At 52.0% G+C, this 19107-nt stretch overlaps 1 protein-coding gene across 1 annotated transcript in view; it reads right to left on the bottom strand.

Moving 5' to 3' along the window:
* LOC148839015 (membrane-associated guanylate kinase, WW and PDZ domain-containing protein 3-like) overlaps nt 1-19107 on the bottom strand; it is a 46112-nt gene that overhangs the window by 26312 nt on the left and 693 nt on the right. The window contains exons 2-6 of the mRNA XM_088940433.1: nt 9958-10082; nt 8006-8295; nt 4751-4867; nt 2007-2126; nt 178-351 (exon numbers count right to left, since the gene is read on the bottom strand). Of these exons, the coding sequence (XP_088796559.1) occupies nt 178-351; nt 2007-2126; nt 4751-4867; nt 8006-8285 (691 nt within the window). The 5' untranslated portion in view covers nt 8286-8295; nt 9958-10082. The remainder of the gene's footprint in view (nt 1-177; nt 352-2006; nt 2127-4750; nt 4868-8005; nt 8296-9957; nt 10083-19107) is intronic.

Genomic DNA, 19107 nt, shown 5'->3' with positions numbered 1-19107 from the left:
ACTCCCCTCTCCCCCTACTTCCTCCTCTTCCTCTCCCTCCTCTTACTGACAATCCATCTCCTCCTCTTCCTCCCTATCCCTCCCCTCCTCTTCCTCACTCCACTCTCCCTCCTCTTCCTCAATATCCCCCTCCCTCCTCTTTCTCCCTTCGCTCCCTCCTCTTCCTCCCTGTCCTACCTGACAGGCCCGAGTCCTCCTCGCTGTTCTCCCCCTCCTCTCCGGTCTTCTCCAGGTTGCTCAGCGACTTGCTCCGGGTGCGGAAGTTCCTCAGCAGGTTGCGGTGCTCCTGGTAGGTGATGGGGGGGCTCTCGGGGCCGATGTGCACAGGGCGGGGGGTCCCGTAATAATTCCCTGAGTGACACAGGGGAGACACAGACACGAGCCTGTAGGTTTGAGGACTGGGCTGGACTGGATTACTCTGGACTGGACTGGAGTTGACTGGAGAGGGCTGATCCAGACAGGCAGGACACATGTGGTGACCAGGATTCTCCCAGCAACAGTCGGATTTCCTCACCTGCTGGGGCACACTGGCGCAGCAGGGGGAGGGGGGTTCATTGGTCGGCCCGAGTGATTAAAAATCTCCGACTGCAGGCAGATGCAGCCCTCCAGCTGTCCGTACATCTGTCTGAAACACCAGTAACGCGACTCACGGGGCTTCGCAGGCTTAGCAACGGCCAGAGATGAGGGTTTAGTCCCTGCTGACAGAAACTCCACTGCAATAGGGCTGAGCGACAAGGCTGAGCTAAACAGGCCCTGCAGTTGTGTCAGCCATCGGCACACACACACCTGGACTTTCACACACACCCACACACATTCACAAACACTCACACACACCTGCACTTTCACACACACACCCGCCCTTTCACACACAATCACACACATTCACACACACCTGCACTTTCACACAAACACATTCACACACACCTGGACTTTCACACACACTCACACACATTCACAAACACTCACACACACCCACACACATTCACACACACCTGCACTTTCACAAACACTCACACACACCTGTACTTTCACACAAACACATTCACACACACCTGCACTTTCACACACACTCACACACCTGTACTTTCACACACACTCACACACACCTGCACTTTCACACAAACACATTCACACACTCACACACACTTTCACACACTCACATACACCTGCACTTTCACAAACACTCACACACATTCACATTCACATACACCTGCACTTTCACACACACACATTCACACACTTGCACACATACTCACACACTTTAACAAACACACACCCTTGCATACACGTTCACACACGTGCACACACACTCACATGCTCACACACAGTAATTGTGGGCAGAAAAGCCCCTGTGGGGATTCCAGTTTTCATCTATTTTCGTGTTCCTTTCTGTAATTCCTGCTGTCGAACAAGAGACTCTAACCCCCGATCTCCAGGAGGACACAGGAGATTACTGAGAAAAGCAGCTTTTCTCCAGGAAATGAAGCACAACCCAACAAGTAAAACACAAACAAGTCAAACATACACAAGCACAACACAAGTAAAACGCAAACAAGCACAACACAAACAAGCATAACACAACTAGCACAGCGCCACAAGCACAACACACGCACGCACAACACAGCAAACACAGCACAAACAAGCACAGCTCAACAAGCACAGCACAAACAAGAACATGCAAAATCTCCTTGGAGGGCTCCCTGACACGGACTTCCTGTGTCACATCTTTCACAAACACAGGCCTTATGGATGCTGATCTTACTGTCCCTACGCCGGACAGGGCAGGAGTGCAGCAGCCCTCAACACCGACACTGAGAGGCTGCCAGCCCCCAGCCGGCCACCAGGGGTCACTGCTGCACAGCGCTCCGACCAGCCGACCCGACAGGCCAGCCCCTCCCTCGGCACACATGCGCTCTGTCCTCTAGGGGGGGTCCTGCTCCCCTCCAGGTGAGCACGCTGGCCAGACCGAAACCCAGCAGTGAGGTCCAGCTCCGCCCTGCGCCCACCTTTGAACTTGCCGCTCTCCAGCAGGGCTCCGGACTCCTCCAGGGAGAAGAACTCCTCGACGGAGACGAAGTTGTAGTCCACGCCCGAGATCTCCCCGTCCCGCGGCAGCCGGGTCGTGCCTGCGGCCAGGAGAGGAGGAAACTTCAGCGCTGAGGCCGGCGGGGGCACAGGCGCTCATCGGTGCGTGGGAGAGTGAGCGGGAGCTCCCCAAGCTCACACGTCTGATTCGGCTCAGACCTGTCCTTGTAGACCTCCTGACTTCCCAGAGCCGTTAGTGAAAACAAAGAACACTCCACCCGGAAACATACCCAGAGGACATTTGACTGAGAGGACAGGACTGTCCACACCTGGACTTGTAGCTGCAGAACGGACAGGACTGTCCACACCTGGACTGCAGCTCCAGAGAGGACAGGACTGTCCACACCTGGACTGTAAGCTTAGAGCGGAGAGGACTGTGCACACCTGGACTGCGGCTCCAGAGCGGACAGGACTGTCCACACCTGGACTGCAGCTCCAGAGAGGACAGGACTGTCCATACTTGAACTGTGACTCCAGAGGGTCAGGGGACAACACAAACGACACAGCGGTGACACCGGATGTGATGTCACAAGCAGGATGTGATGTCACAAGCATCCCTATGTCTCCAAGGTGGGGCTGCTGGTGCAGGTGACCGCTGTGTGTCTCCCAGGTGGGGCTGCTGGTGCAGAATGACTGCTGTGTGCCTCCCAGGTGGGTCTGCACTTCAGTAAGGGATATCTACTGTTTGTGGAAAGCTCTTTAGGATCCTTGAGGATAAAAAGCTTCATATAAATCCACAAAAGTTAACACTAATTCTTCATTTCCCTTTTGCCTGTGTATTTCACTTGTTTACTTACTGTATTATTTCTTTATCTCTGAAAATCAAAAACATGCCCACCAACTGCTTATTACATAATGTACTGCTTGGTTTTCAGCTCTGAAACTGCTTTGGCAACAATGCAAATGTGAGGTTGTGCCAAAGAAGCAGCTAAAGAAGCTAATTAACAGAACAGTTACAAGACTCCTGAGGCAGAATCAAATCCCAGAATAAAACCTACGGCTCTCTTCAGTCTGCTGCACTGTTTTTAAGCTTGATGGCCACACAGTGACCACTCTGACCAGTATGTAGTCTCCTGCTTCAGTCTGAGGGCCTCACAGTGACCACTCTGTCCTGTCCGTGGCTGCTGTCCTAGCCTGAGGGCCACACAGTGACAAAACTTTCTCCAGTTTGTAGTCTGCTCCAGTCTGGGGCCCTCACAGTGTCCACTCTGACCAGTCTGTAGTCTCCTGCTCCAGTCTGAGGGCATCACAGTGACCACTCTGTCCAGTCTGTTGCTGCTCTCCTAGTCTGAGGCCCTTACTGTTACCACTCTGTCTAGTCTGTGGCTGCTGTCCCAGTCTGAGGGCTCCATAGGAGCTGAGCTGTGTTCTATAATTTACGTACTGTATTAATTACATTTGCTCAACAGTACAATGTATTATTTTCCTGATTTTATTATCGTATACTGTTGTTATTTTACCTAATTCATAATGTGTGATTTCAATTTTTGATTCTACCATGGTGCTGCTTTTCAATCTGCCTTTAATGTATTTCTTTGATCACTTTGCAATGAGCTACTCCGCGTGCTTGCTGGTCTGAAGAAACGGTCACAATGTTAACATGGAATGTGCTGTTGAGAGTATTGCATAATCACTCTGGCAACACAACTACAGCACATTATCCTGCCAGTAAAGCAGCGTTCAGGGAGAGAGGGAGAGACTGGGGCCGAGGCAGTGAGAGAGCTGGAGAGAGAGGGGAGGAGGCAGAGAGGCAGAGAGGTCGAGGGAGAGACCGAGGGAGGTACAGGGTGAGAGAGAGGGAGAGGGAGGGAGAGACAGCGGGATGAAGGGAGAGAGGGAGAGACAGTGAGGGAGAGAGAGAAGGAGGGGGGAGGGATGGAGAGAGAAAAGGATGGGGAGAAGGAGAGACAGAGGGAGGGATAGAGGGAGAGAAGAGGCAGGAGAGATAGAAGGAGAGAGGAAGGGATGGAGGGAGAGAGAGACAGAAGGAGAGGGAGGGATGGAGGGAGAAAGGGATGGGGAGAAGGAGAGACAGAGGGAGAGATAGAGGGAGAGATAGAGGGAGAGATGAGGCAGGAGAGAGGGAGGGATGGAGGGAGAAAGATGGGGAGAAGCAAAGATGGAGGGATAGAGGGAGAGATGAGGCAGGAGAGACAGAAGGAGAGAGGGAGAGTGGAGGGAGAGAGGGAGGGTGGAGGGAGAGATTGATAGAGGGAGAGGGAGAGATGGAGGGAGAAAGCTGCCGCTCTCATTGAAAGAACAGCATGGTACACCAGTAGGTTGCTATGGAAACGGTCCAATGCATCCAGCCAGGAGCAGCTCCCTCTTCCTGCTGAACTTTCGACTTGTGAAGAGATTTGGTTTGGCTTACAGGCCAGGATGATGGATTGCCCTGTTTATGACCTCCCCTGTAACTGTGCTCACACCTTCAGCAAACAGACACACTCAGATGCGCAGTTTCTCACAGGGCTGCACCTGACACAGAGCAGGGTCGCCAGAACACTTTACTTTCCAGCCAATTGCACCTACAACCCCGTTTACTCTGCTAACAGCAGACGGTGCTGCACCCCCGCACAGGGTGACAGTATGTTCAGTGCCGATGGCTCTGTGGTACAGTTGGTCACTCACTGCCCTGTGCAGCCCTGGCAGGATGCTGTCCACTCACATGGCACGGCCCGCAGGTACAGGTTCTCCCGGATGACTTGCTGGAGCTGGCTGTCCATGGACCCAGGGGTGAAGCACTTACTGAGGTACAGCCGCAGGTCCTTACATAACGTGGAGCCTGTAGGACACACGGACACAGGCAGGTATTACTTACACAGCACTGAGCACAGGGCAGAGAGAGTCTGGAGCCCAGCAACAGACATTACACACAGCACTGAGCACAGGGCAGAGAGAGAGAGTCCGGAGCCCAGCAATAGACATTACACACAGCACTGAGCACAGGGCAGAGAGAGCCTGGAGTCCAGCAACAGACATTACACACAGCACTGAGCACAGAGCAGAGAGAGTCTGGAGTCCAGCAACAGACATTACACACAGCACTGAGCACAGAGCAGAGAGAGTCTGGAGTCCACCAACAGACATTATACACAGCTCTGAGCACAGGGCAGAGAGAGTCTGGAGTCCAGCAACAGACATTACACACAGCACTGAGCACAGAGCAGAGAGTCTGGAGTCCAGCAACAGACATTACACACAGCACTGAGCACAGGGCAGAGAGAGTCTGGAGCCCAGCAACAGACATTACACACAGCACTGAGCACAGGGCAGAGAGAGAGAGTCCGGAGCCCAGCAATAGACATTACACACAGCACTGAGCACAGGGCAGAGAGAGCCTGGAGTCCAGCAACAGACATTACACACAGCACTGAGCACAGAGCAGAGAGAGTCTGGAGTCCAGCAACAGACATTACACACAGCACTGAGCACAGAGCAGAGAGAGTCTGGAGTCCACCAACAGACATTATACACAGCTCTGAGCACAGGGCAGAGAGAGTCTGGAGTCCAGCAACAGACATTACACACAGCACTGAGCACAGAGCAGAGAGTCTGGAGTCCAGCAACAGACATTACACACAGCACTGAGCACAGGGCAGAGAGAGAGAGTCCGGAGCCCAGCAATAGACATTATACACAGCACTGAGCACAGGGCAGAGAGAGAGGGCAGGGCTATGATACACACAGAATGTCTGCTGCTGAATACACCTGGGCAGGTAGCTGTACCAGAGTCCAGTATCTTGGGCTACTTCAGCGCAGACAGAGCTGGCAACATGTTCTGTTAGATAGAAAGGACAACCATACAACTACACAAGTCTAAAGAATAAACAATGAGAATAGATGCTTAATCTGAACCAGCCTGTGAATAAAGAGCAGTGCAGATTGTGAGTAAAGTGAAAAAGAGAAGGAGGCACTGAAAAATGTGAAAAAACTCCTAAGCCTAGATAAAGCACAAGACCCTACAATAAACAGACTGAAGCTCTCATAGTTTTTCAGAGACCTGGAAATAAACCTAGCCTCCCATCTGCCCACCTCCTTCTCAAGAAGACTGACACGCACGCTCTTTCTCTGAAGAGTAAAGTCCATCACACCACTGCCTGGCATAGACACCCGCGTCTCGCCAGCTCCACACGTCTGCACGGGGAGTCCCACTGCCACCCTGTCCGGTCCTCCTTTTACCCAGCATGCCTCCCTGTTCCTCTGCCACCCTGTCCGGTCCTCCTTTTACCCAGCATGCCTCCCTGTTCCTTTGCCACCCTGTCCGGTGCTCCTTTTACCCAGCATGCCTCCCTGTTCCTCTGCCACCCTGTCCATTGCGCCTTTTACCCAGCATGCCTCTCTGTTCCTCCGGCCATCCCTCTGCCACCCTGTCTGGTAACTCCTTTTACCCAGCATGCACCTGACTGCTCCCTGTTCCTCTGCCGTGCCACCTCTGCCTGGTACCCGCAGGCTCTGGCACAGCGATGACGCCAATGCTGCTCGTTAGTTGTCCCACAGAGCTCGGGGCACAGCTGTCCTAGTGAGGGAATCCCACTGCAGCACAGTACAGAGTGCAGTGTGTGCACACACATGAGTACAGCTGTGCGAGGGCTCCACTGTAGGCCTAGGATCCTGCACTGTTTTTACCCAGCAGAATATTCTGAGCTTGAGCTGGATTTTTTTTTCTGTTGCTGTTAACAATTAACTAAGTTAATTGGGGGAGCCCACAGTTAATTGAATCCACGTGTAGCTTGTTAATTAACAGAGCACAAGCCCTGTTAATTAAGCCTCAATGTCAAGCATGCGAGGTTGGTGCTGGGAAGGCTGTCTGTGTTTGGAGACCAAAGAGTGCTTGTGAGTCTACAGTAGAGGGTTTCTAAATTTTTTTAGGTTTAATACTTGTCGTTTTTTAACGGACAGGCGACTCAGAATGCACGGTAAAGACAGAGGCCTCACGACCTGACATTGTGGTGAAAAATTCACCTTTGCTTAAAGGCACCTGTGTTGTTAGAGGGACAAGAAAGGATTTTTTTTTCCATGGCTGAGGGACAAGTCTCAAAAAGCCTGACGACTGTGGTGACCAGGCCTCCGAGGTGCCACGACACACAGACATGTACACGCACCTGGGAGCTCTGGGCTCTGTGCAGCTGTTTCATCAGGATCATACTGACTGCTTCAACATCCGATGCTGAGTGCCTGATTCATGCACTTATAACATCCGGGACAGCCTGCACATGGCCCTTCATTCCATCTGTATAAACTTGTATGCCCTTGTTTGTTTGTTTTTCACTTGTCCTGTTTTTGGTCTTTTTCTTTAATGCTACTGTATGTACAGTGTCCCTGGGTTTGAAAAGCTGCTTTATAAATATGTCATCATCACGTGCACCGGGGTACTGGAGTACCGGGGCTCCCCAGCAGTTCCTCTTAATCACTCACGTCTACCTCTGTTGTTTAAGGCAGAGGGCTTCTGCTCAGAGCCCCCAGAGAAAAAGGAGGTAGAGAAAGAGAGCTGATGTCTCTTTCTCCACCTGCTTCTGCTGCAGCTCTGCAAACACCCAGCTGTCAGCCAGCTGCCAGACATGAGGTCATTCTGCAGGATGGACAACTGGACAGGCACACAACCAGACACAATACAATACAAAATCGAATTAATTCGCTTTTCTGTACCATTTCAGTTTTTTTGGAACCCATCGGATTAGCTTCCCTATGTCTGTGTGTGGCACATTGCTGCCTTGCAGCACTGGGGGCCTGGGTTTGATTCCTGAGGTGCTGTCTGTGTGGAGTTTGCATAGTCTCCCTGTGTTTGTGTGGGTTTCCTCCCACAGTCCAAAGACATGCATGTGTACCTATCAAATATCCCTTTCAGATGCTGCTGGTTAACCGAACTGTGTGAACTGCTGAAGCACTGCGTGGTTGTCTTCACAGTAGGTGACAGAATTACCTGGAGAGACAGTCTTGATGCGGATGGGGTGCGGACAGCTGTTAAGCACTCCTCGAACATCGCCCAACGTCATCCCCAGCACAGGCGTCCCCCCAATCTCTAGGATTACGTCGCCCACGTTGGTCCCGCCTCCCTGCACGGACGTGACGAACGGGAACTCTCCGTAGTCAGCCCCTCCTCCTATGGACACGCCCAGCTCCCCCGAGGCCCCGCCCAGAGGAACGAAGCTCTCCTGCACCTTGGAGCGCCAGTGCAGCTTCTTCACCGCTGCCTTAGACATCGTCAGCAGGCTGGGAGACACAGGGAGAGAGAGAGGGAGGGGGTGACTCACAGCACTGCACAGCAGCTCCGCACGGATGCTGAGAGACACAGAAAAGTGTTAGCAAGTGACTTCACAAATCTGCCTTACCATGACAGAGCTGACAGAGAGATCACTGCTCAGGCAGTATGGGGCAGGCTTTTTTCTTTACAGTCATGTTTTGCGCTGCTCTGCGAAAAGCTCGGGTGATACTCAAGTCACAGAAATGAAGCAGCAGTAATAATTCCCTACACTTATATAGCACTTTTCTGGACACTCCACTCAAAGCGCTGTACGGGTAATGGGGATCCCCTCCACCACCACCAGTTTGCAGCCCCACCTGGATGGGGTGAGAGTGCACCAGTACACTCACCACACACCAGCTCTCAGTGGGGAGGAGAGCAGAGTGATGAAGCCAGTTCAGAGAGACGGAATGCGGCAGCTCTGTGGCTGGAAGGTTGCCGGTTCGTATCCCGTGGCTGACAGAGGAATCCTACTCCGTTGGGCCCCCGAGCAAGGCCTTTCACCCCAACTGCTCCAGGGGTGCTGTATAAATGGCCGACCCCGTGCTCTGACCCCAAGCTTCTCTCTCCCTGTCTGTGTGTCTCATGGAGAGAAAGTTGGGGTATGCAAAAAGACAAATTCCTAATACAAGAAATTGTATATGGCCAATAAAGTGATCTTATTAGGAGACCATGATTGGTCAGGGACCAGGGAGACATTTGGCCAGGACACCAGGGGTATCACCTCTGTTCTTTTTAAGAAACACCCTGGGATTTTTAATGACCACGGAGAGTCAAGACCTCGGTTTTACGTCTCATCCAAAGGACGGAGCCTTTATTACAGTACAGTGTCCTCATCCCTATACTGAGGCATTAGGACCCACACAGACCACAAGGTGAGCACCCCCTACTGGTCCCACTAACACCTCTTCCAGCAGCAACCTTAGTTGTTCCCAGGAGGTCTCCCATCCAGGTACTGGCCAGGCTCACTCCTGCTGAGCTCCAGTGGGCTGCCAGCAGGGAGCTGCAGGGTGATGCAGCTGCTGACAAAGCAGCAGAAGAGAGGGAGTCGCACTGAATTTGGCCCCAGGCAGGTGGATGCCGGCCTGCAGTGAGCAGTGAGACAGGCCCCTCAGAGCATGTCCACTGCCTCCTTCTGTCTCTCTTCCCCTACCTCCTTCTGCTGCAGCCTGTGCCTGTCTCTGTCCCTCTCTCTTCTTCTCCACCTCTCTCACCATCCATCCTCTAACCAATTCATCCAACTCAGGGTGGCGGGGGAGCCGGGCCCAGCAGGCAATGAGTGCAAGGCAGGGTACACCCTGGATGGGATGCCAGTCCACTGCAGAACCTCTCTCACCCCTTGTACTGTTTGTCTTCTCCTCCTTGGTCACTGCAGTCCCTGGCAGAGGGAGAAATGCACAGGGGCCCTTGGGCACTCCAACATAAGGAGAGGAAGGGACTGGCAGCACTGTACTGCACACTGAAAGCCAACAGGAAGGGTGAACCCCTCCCTCCCTTCCAACACGCGCACTCTTGTCTAAATCAGACTGATGACAGGATTCAAATTCTAAACGCCTCGCGGTTTTCAGACCAAAAGTTTTGCTGCAGCTGTAAATGAAGTGAGAAAACCTTGCACGGTCCAGGATACAAACCTCTATATTTCTTCTTCCCGGCTTGTTTCAAACTCCCTGCGTTATAAGCACGTCGTCCGACGCTCACCCGGAAACCTAATCATCTCTCCGGCTGCTGACGGGAGTTTCCTCAGGCCAGCTCACGCCTGGAACACACACACAGATCTGCCACATTAGAGTTAGCCCCCTCCGCACAAACACCAGGCACGCAAAGGAGCAGACTCCAACACCACTGTGGGCCCCACATGGACATTCCTCAGAAACAGAAACACAGTTAACTGTGTGTGTGTGTGTGTGTATGTATGTGTGTGGAGGCAAGTTATTAGTATGTGACAAGTGCTCTTTAATTAGAGTGAATCTTGTTTCTCATTTAAAAACTGCTTATAATTAGGATTTTTAATTAAACTTTTGCTATGGTGTGTCCTTTGGGGTTTTCTATCAAGAGAGAACCCAGACTCCTGAAAGAAGTCCTGCTTATACAGGCACAATGTGAGCCAGGGAAACAAAGAGGAGTCAAAATAAAATAGCTGTCTCTGTCTCTGGACCTGTCTGTCCAGAGAGGACAAGTTGTGCTCCCATTGCCAGCGGAGAGCAACACAGACGGGGATGCACCTTCTGCGGCACTGTGAGAAATACTCTGGGATTAGACAAACATTCTTCCCCACAATAAGAAATCCAATCCCAAAATCCCCACACCTGTCGGAATGCAGCCCAGTATCCTGTCTCACAGTCAAGTTGTCTGTTTTATGTGATGTCTGTAAATGTCCAGTAATATGTTTGTAATGTAAATGTCTGTAAGTGTTCATGTAAGAGTTGACTGTATCTGCTTTGGCAACACTGTCATTCACCAATCATGCCAATACAGCTCTCTGAAGCTGAATTTCAGTGCTGGAGACGGAGAGTGAAAGTAGGAGAGTGAGAGAGTGAAAGTGGGAGATAGAGAGTGAAAGTGGGAGACAGAGAGAGAGTGAAAGTGGGAGACAGAGAGAGAGTGAAAGTGGGAGAGGGTGAGAGTGAAAGTGGGAGAGGGTGAGAGTGAAAGTGGGAGAGAGAGAGAGAGTGAAAGTGGGAGAGTGAAAGTGGGAGAGGGTGAGAGTGAAAGTGGGAGACAGAGAGAGTGAAAGTGGGAGAGTGAGAGAGTGAAAGTGGGAGACAGAGTGAAAGTGGGAGACAGAGAGAGTGAAAGTGGGAGAGGGTGAGAGTGAAAGTGGGAGACAGAGAGAGTGAAAGTGGGAGACAGAGAGAGTGAAAGTGGGAGACAGAGAGTGAAAGTGGGAGACAGAGAGAGTGAAAGTGGGAGAGTGAAAGTGGGAGAGGGTGAGAGTGAAAGTGGGAGACAGAGAGAGTGAAAGTGGGAGAGTGAGAGAGTGAAAGTGGGAGACAGAGAGAGTGAAAGTGGGAGAGTGAGAGAGTGAAAGTGGGAGACAGAGAGTGAAAGTGGGAGACAGAGAGAGTGAAAGTGGGAGAGTGAGAGAGTGAAAGTGGGAGAGTGAGAGAGTGAAAGTGGGAGACAGAGAGTGAAAGTGGGAGACAGAGAGAGTGAAAGTGGGAGAGTGAAAGTGGGAGAGGGTGAGAGTGAAAGTGGGAGATAGAGAGAGTGAAAGTGGGGAACAGTGATTGAAAGAGGGAAAGAGAGAGAGAACAAGGGAGACCGAGGGAGAAAGTGTGTGAGAGACAGAAGAAGAGAAGCAGAGGAACATGTTTCTAACTCTGACCGCCTGGTCACACACGAGTACTAAACACCAGCCGAGCGTATGGGATTTTTCAGAACATGAGGAAAGCGCACACACACACACACACACACACAGCCCTCATCTCTGCTCCCTCTCTCATCCCTGCTCACCCTGGGGCTTTTCCAAAACAGGGCGTGTCGGGCTGACACAGTACACCCCCAACACGCCCTGCTGAGCAGCGCTTGAGCAGAAGACACACAGGTTGTGGTTGGGAAGAATATCCAGTAGGGGTGCAGCTGAGACATCAGACTGCACCAGGTCTGAGAGTCTCAGAGTGGGAGAGTGAGAGTGAAAGTGGGAGATAGAGAGAGTGAAAGTGGGGAACAGTGATTGAAAGAGGGAAAGAGAGAGAGAACAAGGGAGACCGAGGGAGAAAGTGTGTGAGAGACAGAAGAAGAGAAGCAGAGGAACATGTTTCTAACTCTGACCGCCTGGTCACACACGAGTACTAAACACCAGCCGAGCGTATGGGATTTTTCAGAACATGAGGAAAGCACACACACACACACGCGCACACACACGCACACACACACGCACACACACACAGCCCTCATCTCTGCTCCCTCTCTCATCCCTGCTCACCCTGGGGCTTTTCCAAAACAGGGCGTGTCGGGCTGACACAGTACACCCCCAACACGCCCTGCTGAGCAGCGCTTGAGCAGAAGACACACATGTTGTGGTTGGGAAGAATATCCAGTAGGGGTGCAGCTGAGACATCAGACTGCACCAGGTCTGCGCACAGCTCCGTCAAACTGGAGCACGGATTCATTTAACACATACTCACATACTCACGCTGGAATCTACTGTCCCAGCCCCAGCGCTGAGAGCAAATAAAATGGCACAGCCTGACACCTATAACACCAGGAATAGGAATCTTGAACGATCCTGCCTTGTGAATCTCTGTAACGGCCTACAGCACAGTGAATCCCTATCATGCTGCAGCTCGCCGTCCTGTGGGCTCACAGAAACTTAGGTAAGACAGTAAGATCACTTTATTGGCCATATACAATTTCTTGCATTAGGAATTTGTCTTTTCGCAGACCCCAGCTTGCTCTCCATGAGACACACAGACAAGGGGAGAAGCTGGGGGTCAGAGCGCAGGGTCAGCCATTTATACGGCGCCCCTGGAGCAGCTGGGGTAAAGGGTCTTGCTCAGGGGCCCAACAGAGTAGGATTCCTCTGCTGGCTGCTGGATTTGAACCGGCAACCTTCCAGCTACAGATCCTTAGCCACAGAGCTGCCGCTCCGCCCAGGAAGCTCAGAACTTCCTGCCCCGTCTCCTCCCCCTGGCAGCGGCCTCCGTTTCCAGGCTAGCGGTGTGTCTGCGTGAGCCCGGCCGTGAGGTGAAACGGGGGGGGGGGGGGGGTACTTGGTGTGGGAGCGCGCGGCCGTGCCAGTCGGTGCCATGAAAAGAGCTGAGGGTGCAGTCTCCGGCCGGCTGCGGTTTCCCGTTCTCATGGATCAGCCCTTGTTTCCCATTTCTCCTCCTTCTGTAATTTCACACTGGGAGACGTGGGCAGAGGACCACACTGTCGAGAGTGGGTATTTTTGCAGAGGTCAGTCCGATTAGAGGTCAGTTTCTACTGCCTCTGGTGACTGGAAATAGATCTGGGCTGCAAGGTCACTTTAAAAGTAGGATTACTTGGGCATCTAATTACCCCCTCAAAAAAAAAGGAACAACACTGAAATCTCTGATCGGATGGATTTCTATGGGAGCTGCTGGGTGAGAATTCAAGGCCCTGACAAAAAGAGAATGCATAAGCGACACAACACCAGGCACAAAACGCAGCAGACCCCAACACTGCAGTGCCTCCCGCAGCTCGGTCTGACACATACCTGCATGCGCAGGGAGCAGAACTATCAGCGTGGGAAAACTGGAAAATCCTGTTTAGGTGCTACGGTCTATGCAGTGGGGTCAGATTTTCCCGGTGTACAAACTGTACACAAACCACTGTTCTAATTCATTGACCATGGGAAGGGGCAGTTAGCCCACAGGGGAAATAAGGGCCCTTATCTCCAGAGCACAAAGTTTGAGCACTTCCGTCTTCAGGTATCCAGAGAAGAGGTGGCACTCGGAACAGCACTGGACTGAGCTAATATGGGCAACAGACACAGCCAGGGGAGAGGACACAGCCGTAGAGCAGCAACGCAGGATATGTAGGATTTGTAATATTGCACAAATAGGGAAATGTGTTAAGCACTGAGAACAGGAGCGGCCCCTTTACACAAAGGGTTGGCGGAGAATGGAACAAGCTTTCTTTCAGGAAGCAGCTGGATGAGATTAGCCTTGCCACCTTTCCAAGATGAAAGGGGGGAAAAAAAAAGAGCTGTTTGCCACCCGCAGACGGTTTGTGCTCCCCGCCACAGTGTTGGGGTACCCGTGCCAGACGGCCGAGGCTCGGCTGGAACTGCTGCGGAGATGAGGGACCCCTCGCCGGTGTCGGGGCCTGCGCCCCACTTCTTCTAACAGTCATTTTAGCACCTGCAACCAGCGGGGGCACGAAGCCAGCGGGCCGAGCGGCAACCCAGGACAAGCTCCTTGGGCCCATCGCCACCCCAGACTTCTCCTGCTCAGAACCCGTCCCATGTTCTGATGGAGCCCGGCTGGGCCCGGTGTGGCTGAGCAGGGTGTCACGAGTATAGCCCCTCCTCCTTAAGGGTGCTCCAGCCCTTTCACTTCAGACTTAATTCTGTGCACCTGACCCCCTTTTCCCAGCCCACCTTAAAAGCCAGGCGCTGACGTTCATCCTGGCTCTGCATCTGGTTTCTGCACCGTGCGAGTCCGGGACCTGGAAGCGCCTGGTCCCGTTAAGGTTTTAACCTCTGTTCCTGTTCCTTGTCCGCCGGTTCCGACCCGGTTCGTGTTTTTAATTCCTTGTTTGGATGGACCTCCTGGCTATGGACTTTCTTGCGTTTTTGGATTCCCTCTATGGATTACTTTTGGATTGTTTGCCTCGGCCACACCTCCCCCGTGCACCAGCGCACTTTGGACACGCCCCCCCTGTTTTCAGCCCCGTATTCCTGCATGACTGTTTCCTAGTGTTTCCCCACTTCTTCGGATTGTGTCGTCCGCATAGGGTCCGGACAGAACTGTTCGTTACACAGGGTTTCAGCAGCGGGTTGGCTGGAGAGCAAGGTGAGAGTGCTCTCGCTAAATCTTCACACGACACAACAGACACTCGGGGCTCCTCCTCGTCTCTGGGTGCTGGATATTTCAGTCTGGTACCCCCATTCTGAATGGGTGTGAGCAGACAGAGCCGTGCTGAAGTTGGACCGGCCTTGCCTTCCAATCGGCACAACAGCCTGGGGCGATCGGACGCCCGTGTTTTCGGACGCCGCAAGTTGTCTGCCCGAGACGGAGGCCGAAACCTATAAAAATCAATTGTTTCATTCGCTGGAAAAGGCAGCCCGTAGTTATTCGCCACATGAGCGTGAAACGAACAGAGATGCAAGACGAGAGGGATTCTCAGTCGCTTGAATTCCTTCAGCCTCAAGATCCAGCCACAGTGGCTCTGCTTTCATTATTTTTTCATTGATTGATGAATCTTGCAACGGCATTTCTGAACAGCTGGCTCTGTCTTCGCAAAGGCCTGTAGTGAAACGGATCTGTATGTTCGGTACTCTAGAGCCCCTCCAAAACAACAGTAGAAACCTTCTAGTGAGACAGCGGTACGACCATCCAATCACCCCATAATCACTGGTGGTTCAAATTCAATGTTTAATGACCAGATCTTTCCAGGTTCAAGTAGGCTGGTCACTTTGCAAACGGCTAAGGCTCATTCAAGATTCGGGGTTCAGTCTGTAACCTCTGTACTGCAGGGATTCATCCTGGACTGGTACCCCAGCTGTGACCTCCAGACTGCAGGGGCTCATCCTGGACTGGGACGCCAGATGTGCCTCCAGACTGCAGGGGCTCATCCTGGACTGGTATCCCCTGTGACCTCCAGACTGCAGGGGCTCATCCTGGACTGGTACCCCCTGTGACCTCCAGACTGCAGGGGCTCATCCTGGACTGGTACCCCCTGTGACCTCCAGACTGCAGGGGCTCATCCTGGACTGGGACCCCAGCTGTGACCTCCAGACTGCAGGGGCTCGTCCTGGACTGGTACCCCCTGTGACCTCCAGACTGCAGGGGCTCATCCTGGACTGGTACCCCCTGTGACCTCCAGACTGCAGGGGCTCATCCTGGACTGGGACCCCAGCTGTGACCTCCAGACTGCAGGGGCTCGTCCTGGACTGGTACCCCCTGTGACCTCCAGTCTGCAGGGGCTCGTCCTGGACTGGTACCCCCTGTGACCTCCAGACTGCAGGGGCTCATCCTGGTCTGGACTGGGACCCAATACTGTAATGGATGAGGAGTCAGGCAGGGCCCCCTCTTCCCAGGAGAGACTCAGTGGAGCCGGGCTGTAACCTGAGCGTGCCGTATCCGGGGCTGTGCTGACACAGACAGGACGGGACAGCAAGGTGACCCGAACAGTGCAGAGTCCCGGTCTACACCCGATATCCCCCGATCCCATCCCCACCTTCAAGCTGATCATGTGTCAAACACTGCCCACCTTCCAGATACACGCTTTTCCTTATTATTATTATTATTATTATTATTATTATAGTGCATCACTGTACAAGCCTGGACACAGAAGCGACTATCTTCTTAACGGAGTTTTAAAGCAGCGCAGCCAATGTTTCGAGCCAGTGTCCTCTTTGGTGTGAAAGGCACAGCGAGTGGCACCAGTGTGACATCCTGCTGAGACGATCGGATCGCTGTGAAGCCATCTGGAGGATAAAAACTCTCTCAGAGTCTTGTCTCCAGCAGTGCCCCTGACAACACGGGTCTGCCACGAGCTCTGAGAGCTGACGAGCCCGAAGAGGCGAATCTCGCCCTCCACAAAAACCTTTTTCGAAAAAAATATATATTGTAAAAAAAAAAAATAAAACAGACACATATAAACACAGAGGTAAAAAAAAGTTCCTCTGATGATGATGATGATTTTACACAAGTATGTATGAAATTAAAAAATAAATGAATTGGTTTTGATTTTTCGGTCTGGTCTGGCTAATGCGATGAGGCCCGGCTGAATTAAAATCCCATCCGTCTGTTTTCTGACCACTTCTATTAATTCGGGGTCGCGGGGCAGCTGGAGCACAAGGCGGGGTATACCCTGGACGGGACACCAGTCCATCACAGGACAGACAGACATAGACACACACGCACTCTTACCAGCACCCATCAGCTAACCAGCATGTGTTTGGACTGTTGGAGGACACAAACACGGAGAGAACATGCAAGCTCCACACAGACAGCACCCCAGGTCTGGAATTGAACTCAGAGTCCAAGTGCTACAATCCAGCACAGCTGACCACTGCGCCACCTTGGTGCCACCGAATTAAAATTATTTTAAAGAAATACAACGAAATACTCTAGTACTATTTCTAATGCTACTGCCAGTGCAGAACCAATAAGAACACTGCCTTATGAACACGACCCCAAACAGGACAATTTAACCAGTTTCTCATAAATCACTTCCGCACCTCAGTGGTACAAATACAGCATCAGACATCTGCATGAGATCCTGCCAAACCTGCACAAGCCCAGGGTGCCCCAGGCAGCCCCGTGTCTGTGTCAGCTCCTCGTATCAGTGGTACTGTCTCGGTATCAGGGCTGCGTGTTTAATGAAGGGGAGGACTCTGGGCGGTCTCTGATGATCCTGATGGAAGTGACAAGAGCTAAAAAAAGACCAACTTCAAGCCTGCCCCCCCCCCCCCCCCTTAAACCAGCAATAGCAGAGTCCCCCAGAGATCCGAGTCACACCAATGGGGGTGCACCGCACCACACACACGTCCAGGAGACGCACATTTCTACCCAATGGGCACAGCGAGCAGGCCATGGGTCTGGGCTCAGGCGACCGCTGTCTGTCCTCATCGCGCACAGCCTCGTTAGGGACCTGTGGGAGGCAGCGGGGCTGAGCTGGGGACAGTCAATATGAAAGGCTAGCAGCCAGTCCAGTTTTATTTCCCCATCAGGAAGAACACCACCATGTCGGGCAGTCATTAGTCAACCTGTATAAAGGGGGGCACATGGATTACAATCTCCATATAAGTTTAGAACCCCGTCAGGAAAACACTAGGAACACCTCTGATCGACCCATCACTTGTCTGGAAGAACGAACCCCACAGCTTTCTCTTGGAAATACTACCAGGCAACCCATTTAGCTAGAAACACGCTGCGCCTAACCCAGGAACACCTCGAAAAAGATCATTTCCAATGCTTGATAAACGTCACTTTCAGTTTTTCAGACTAGAGGATAGGGATCGCTCTTCATTTGCGCAGGTTTCTGTCCGCGGGAGTTAATGATTCAACATCCACCGTGTTGTAAAACCACCCCATAAAACACGGTATGGCTCCGGGTATAACCAGGGGAGGGGTTAGTGTTGCACTGGCCCGATCCGTTTCACGGTAATCGGGAATCGCAGATGCAACACTGTGTCTCCCTGTACTGTAAGGCAGACGGGCTCAGCTGTGGCTCGTTTAAATAGCTTTCAGGGTGGCCCGGCGGAAACAGAGGCATTATCCGGTCACCACGGACGGTAAATTAAAAACATATCGCGGTATAGGAGGAACCACACCGTGGTCTAACCCGATAAATACCGTTTTACTGACACATGTTTACAGAGCTACACTCCCCCTTTCATTAATGTGGCAAACCCTAGTGCTGGTCTGTCTCCGTACTAGTAAATGCGCCGGAAAATCTGCGGAGTTAATTACAGTGTACCCATCCCGTCCTTTTCCACGGTTTATTACGGCTAAATTGTGTTGTTGTTGTTGTTGTTGTTTTTTTCAACGCGGCATTGGTAACGAGCCCGGGTCGTCAGTTACGGGAAGCAGTGAGATTTTACACACAGAAATACACCAATCGTCTTGACAGTAGAGGGGGGAAAAAAACAAACGCCGAATGCCAATGACTTGGGATGTTTTATTTTTTTTAATTGGAGAATTTGAGATACGACGATTCTCCTCCCAACCTCACACGGATCAGACACCACACACACCAGGTTGCGAAAAAAAACATAATCGCTGCGTTCGTGGCAAAAAAAAAATGAAACTGAACACGGTATTATTCTTCCAAACTGACAATTTCACACACTCCAACGGGCACACCGCATTACGTTATTAGCAGACATCCTTGCAGACGTATACATGACAGCTCCGTGCATGAAATGTACTCATCCTCACGACACAGACGTGTGAAATGCACGACCACATCGTGTGTGCACTGTCTATACGGCAAGCCTACAAAATCAAACACTTGCGTTAAAAAAAACCACTCCGCCTCAGCAACCTTCCTGGCCCGTCACACGTCGGACAGGCTCGTATAAACGCTTTGGGCGCCCAGACGAAAAGCAGCTGATCAAAATAAAATAAATACCACGTCCATATATT

This window comes from Atractosteus spatula, chromosome 2 (assembly GCF_055471065.1).
Source record: "Atractosteus spatula isolate fAtrSpa1 chromosome 2, fAtrSpa1.hap1, whole genome shotgun sequence".
Lineage (NCBI taxonomy): Eukaryota > Metazoa > Chordata > Actinopteri > Semionotiformes > Lepisosteidae > Atractosteus > Atractosteus spatula.
This window is presented reverse-complemented; position numbering and strand designations above follow the sequence as displayed.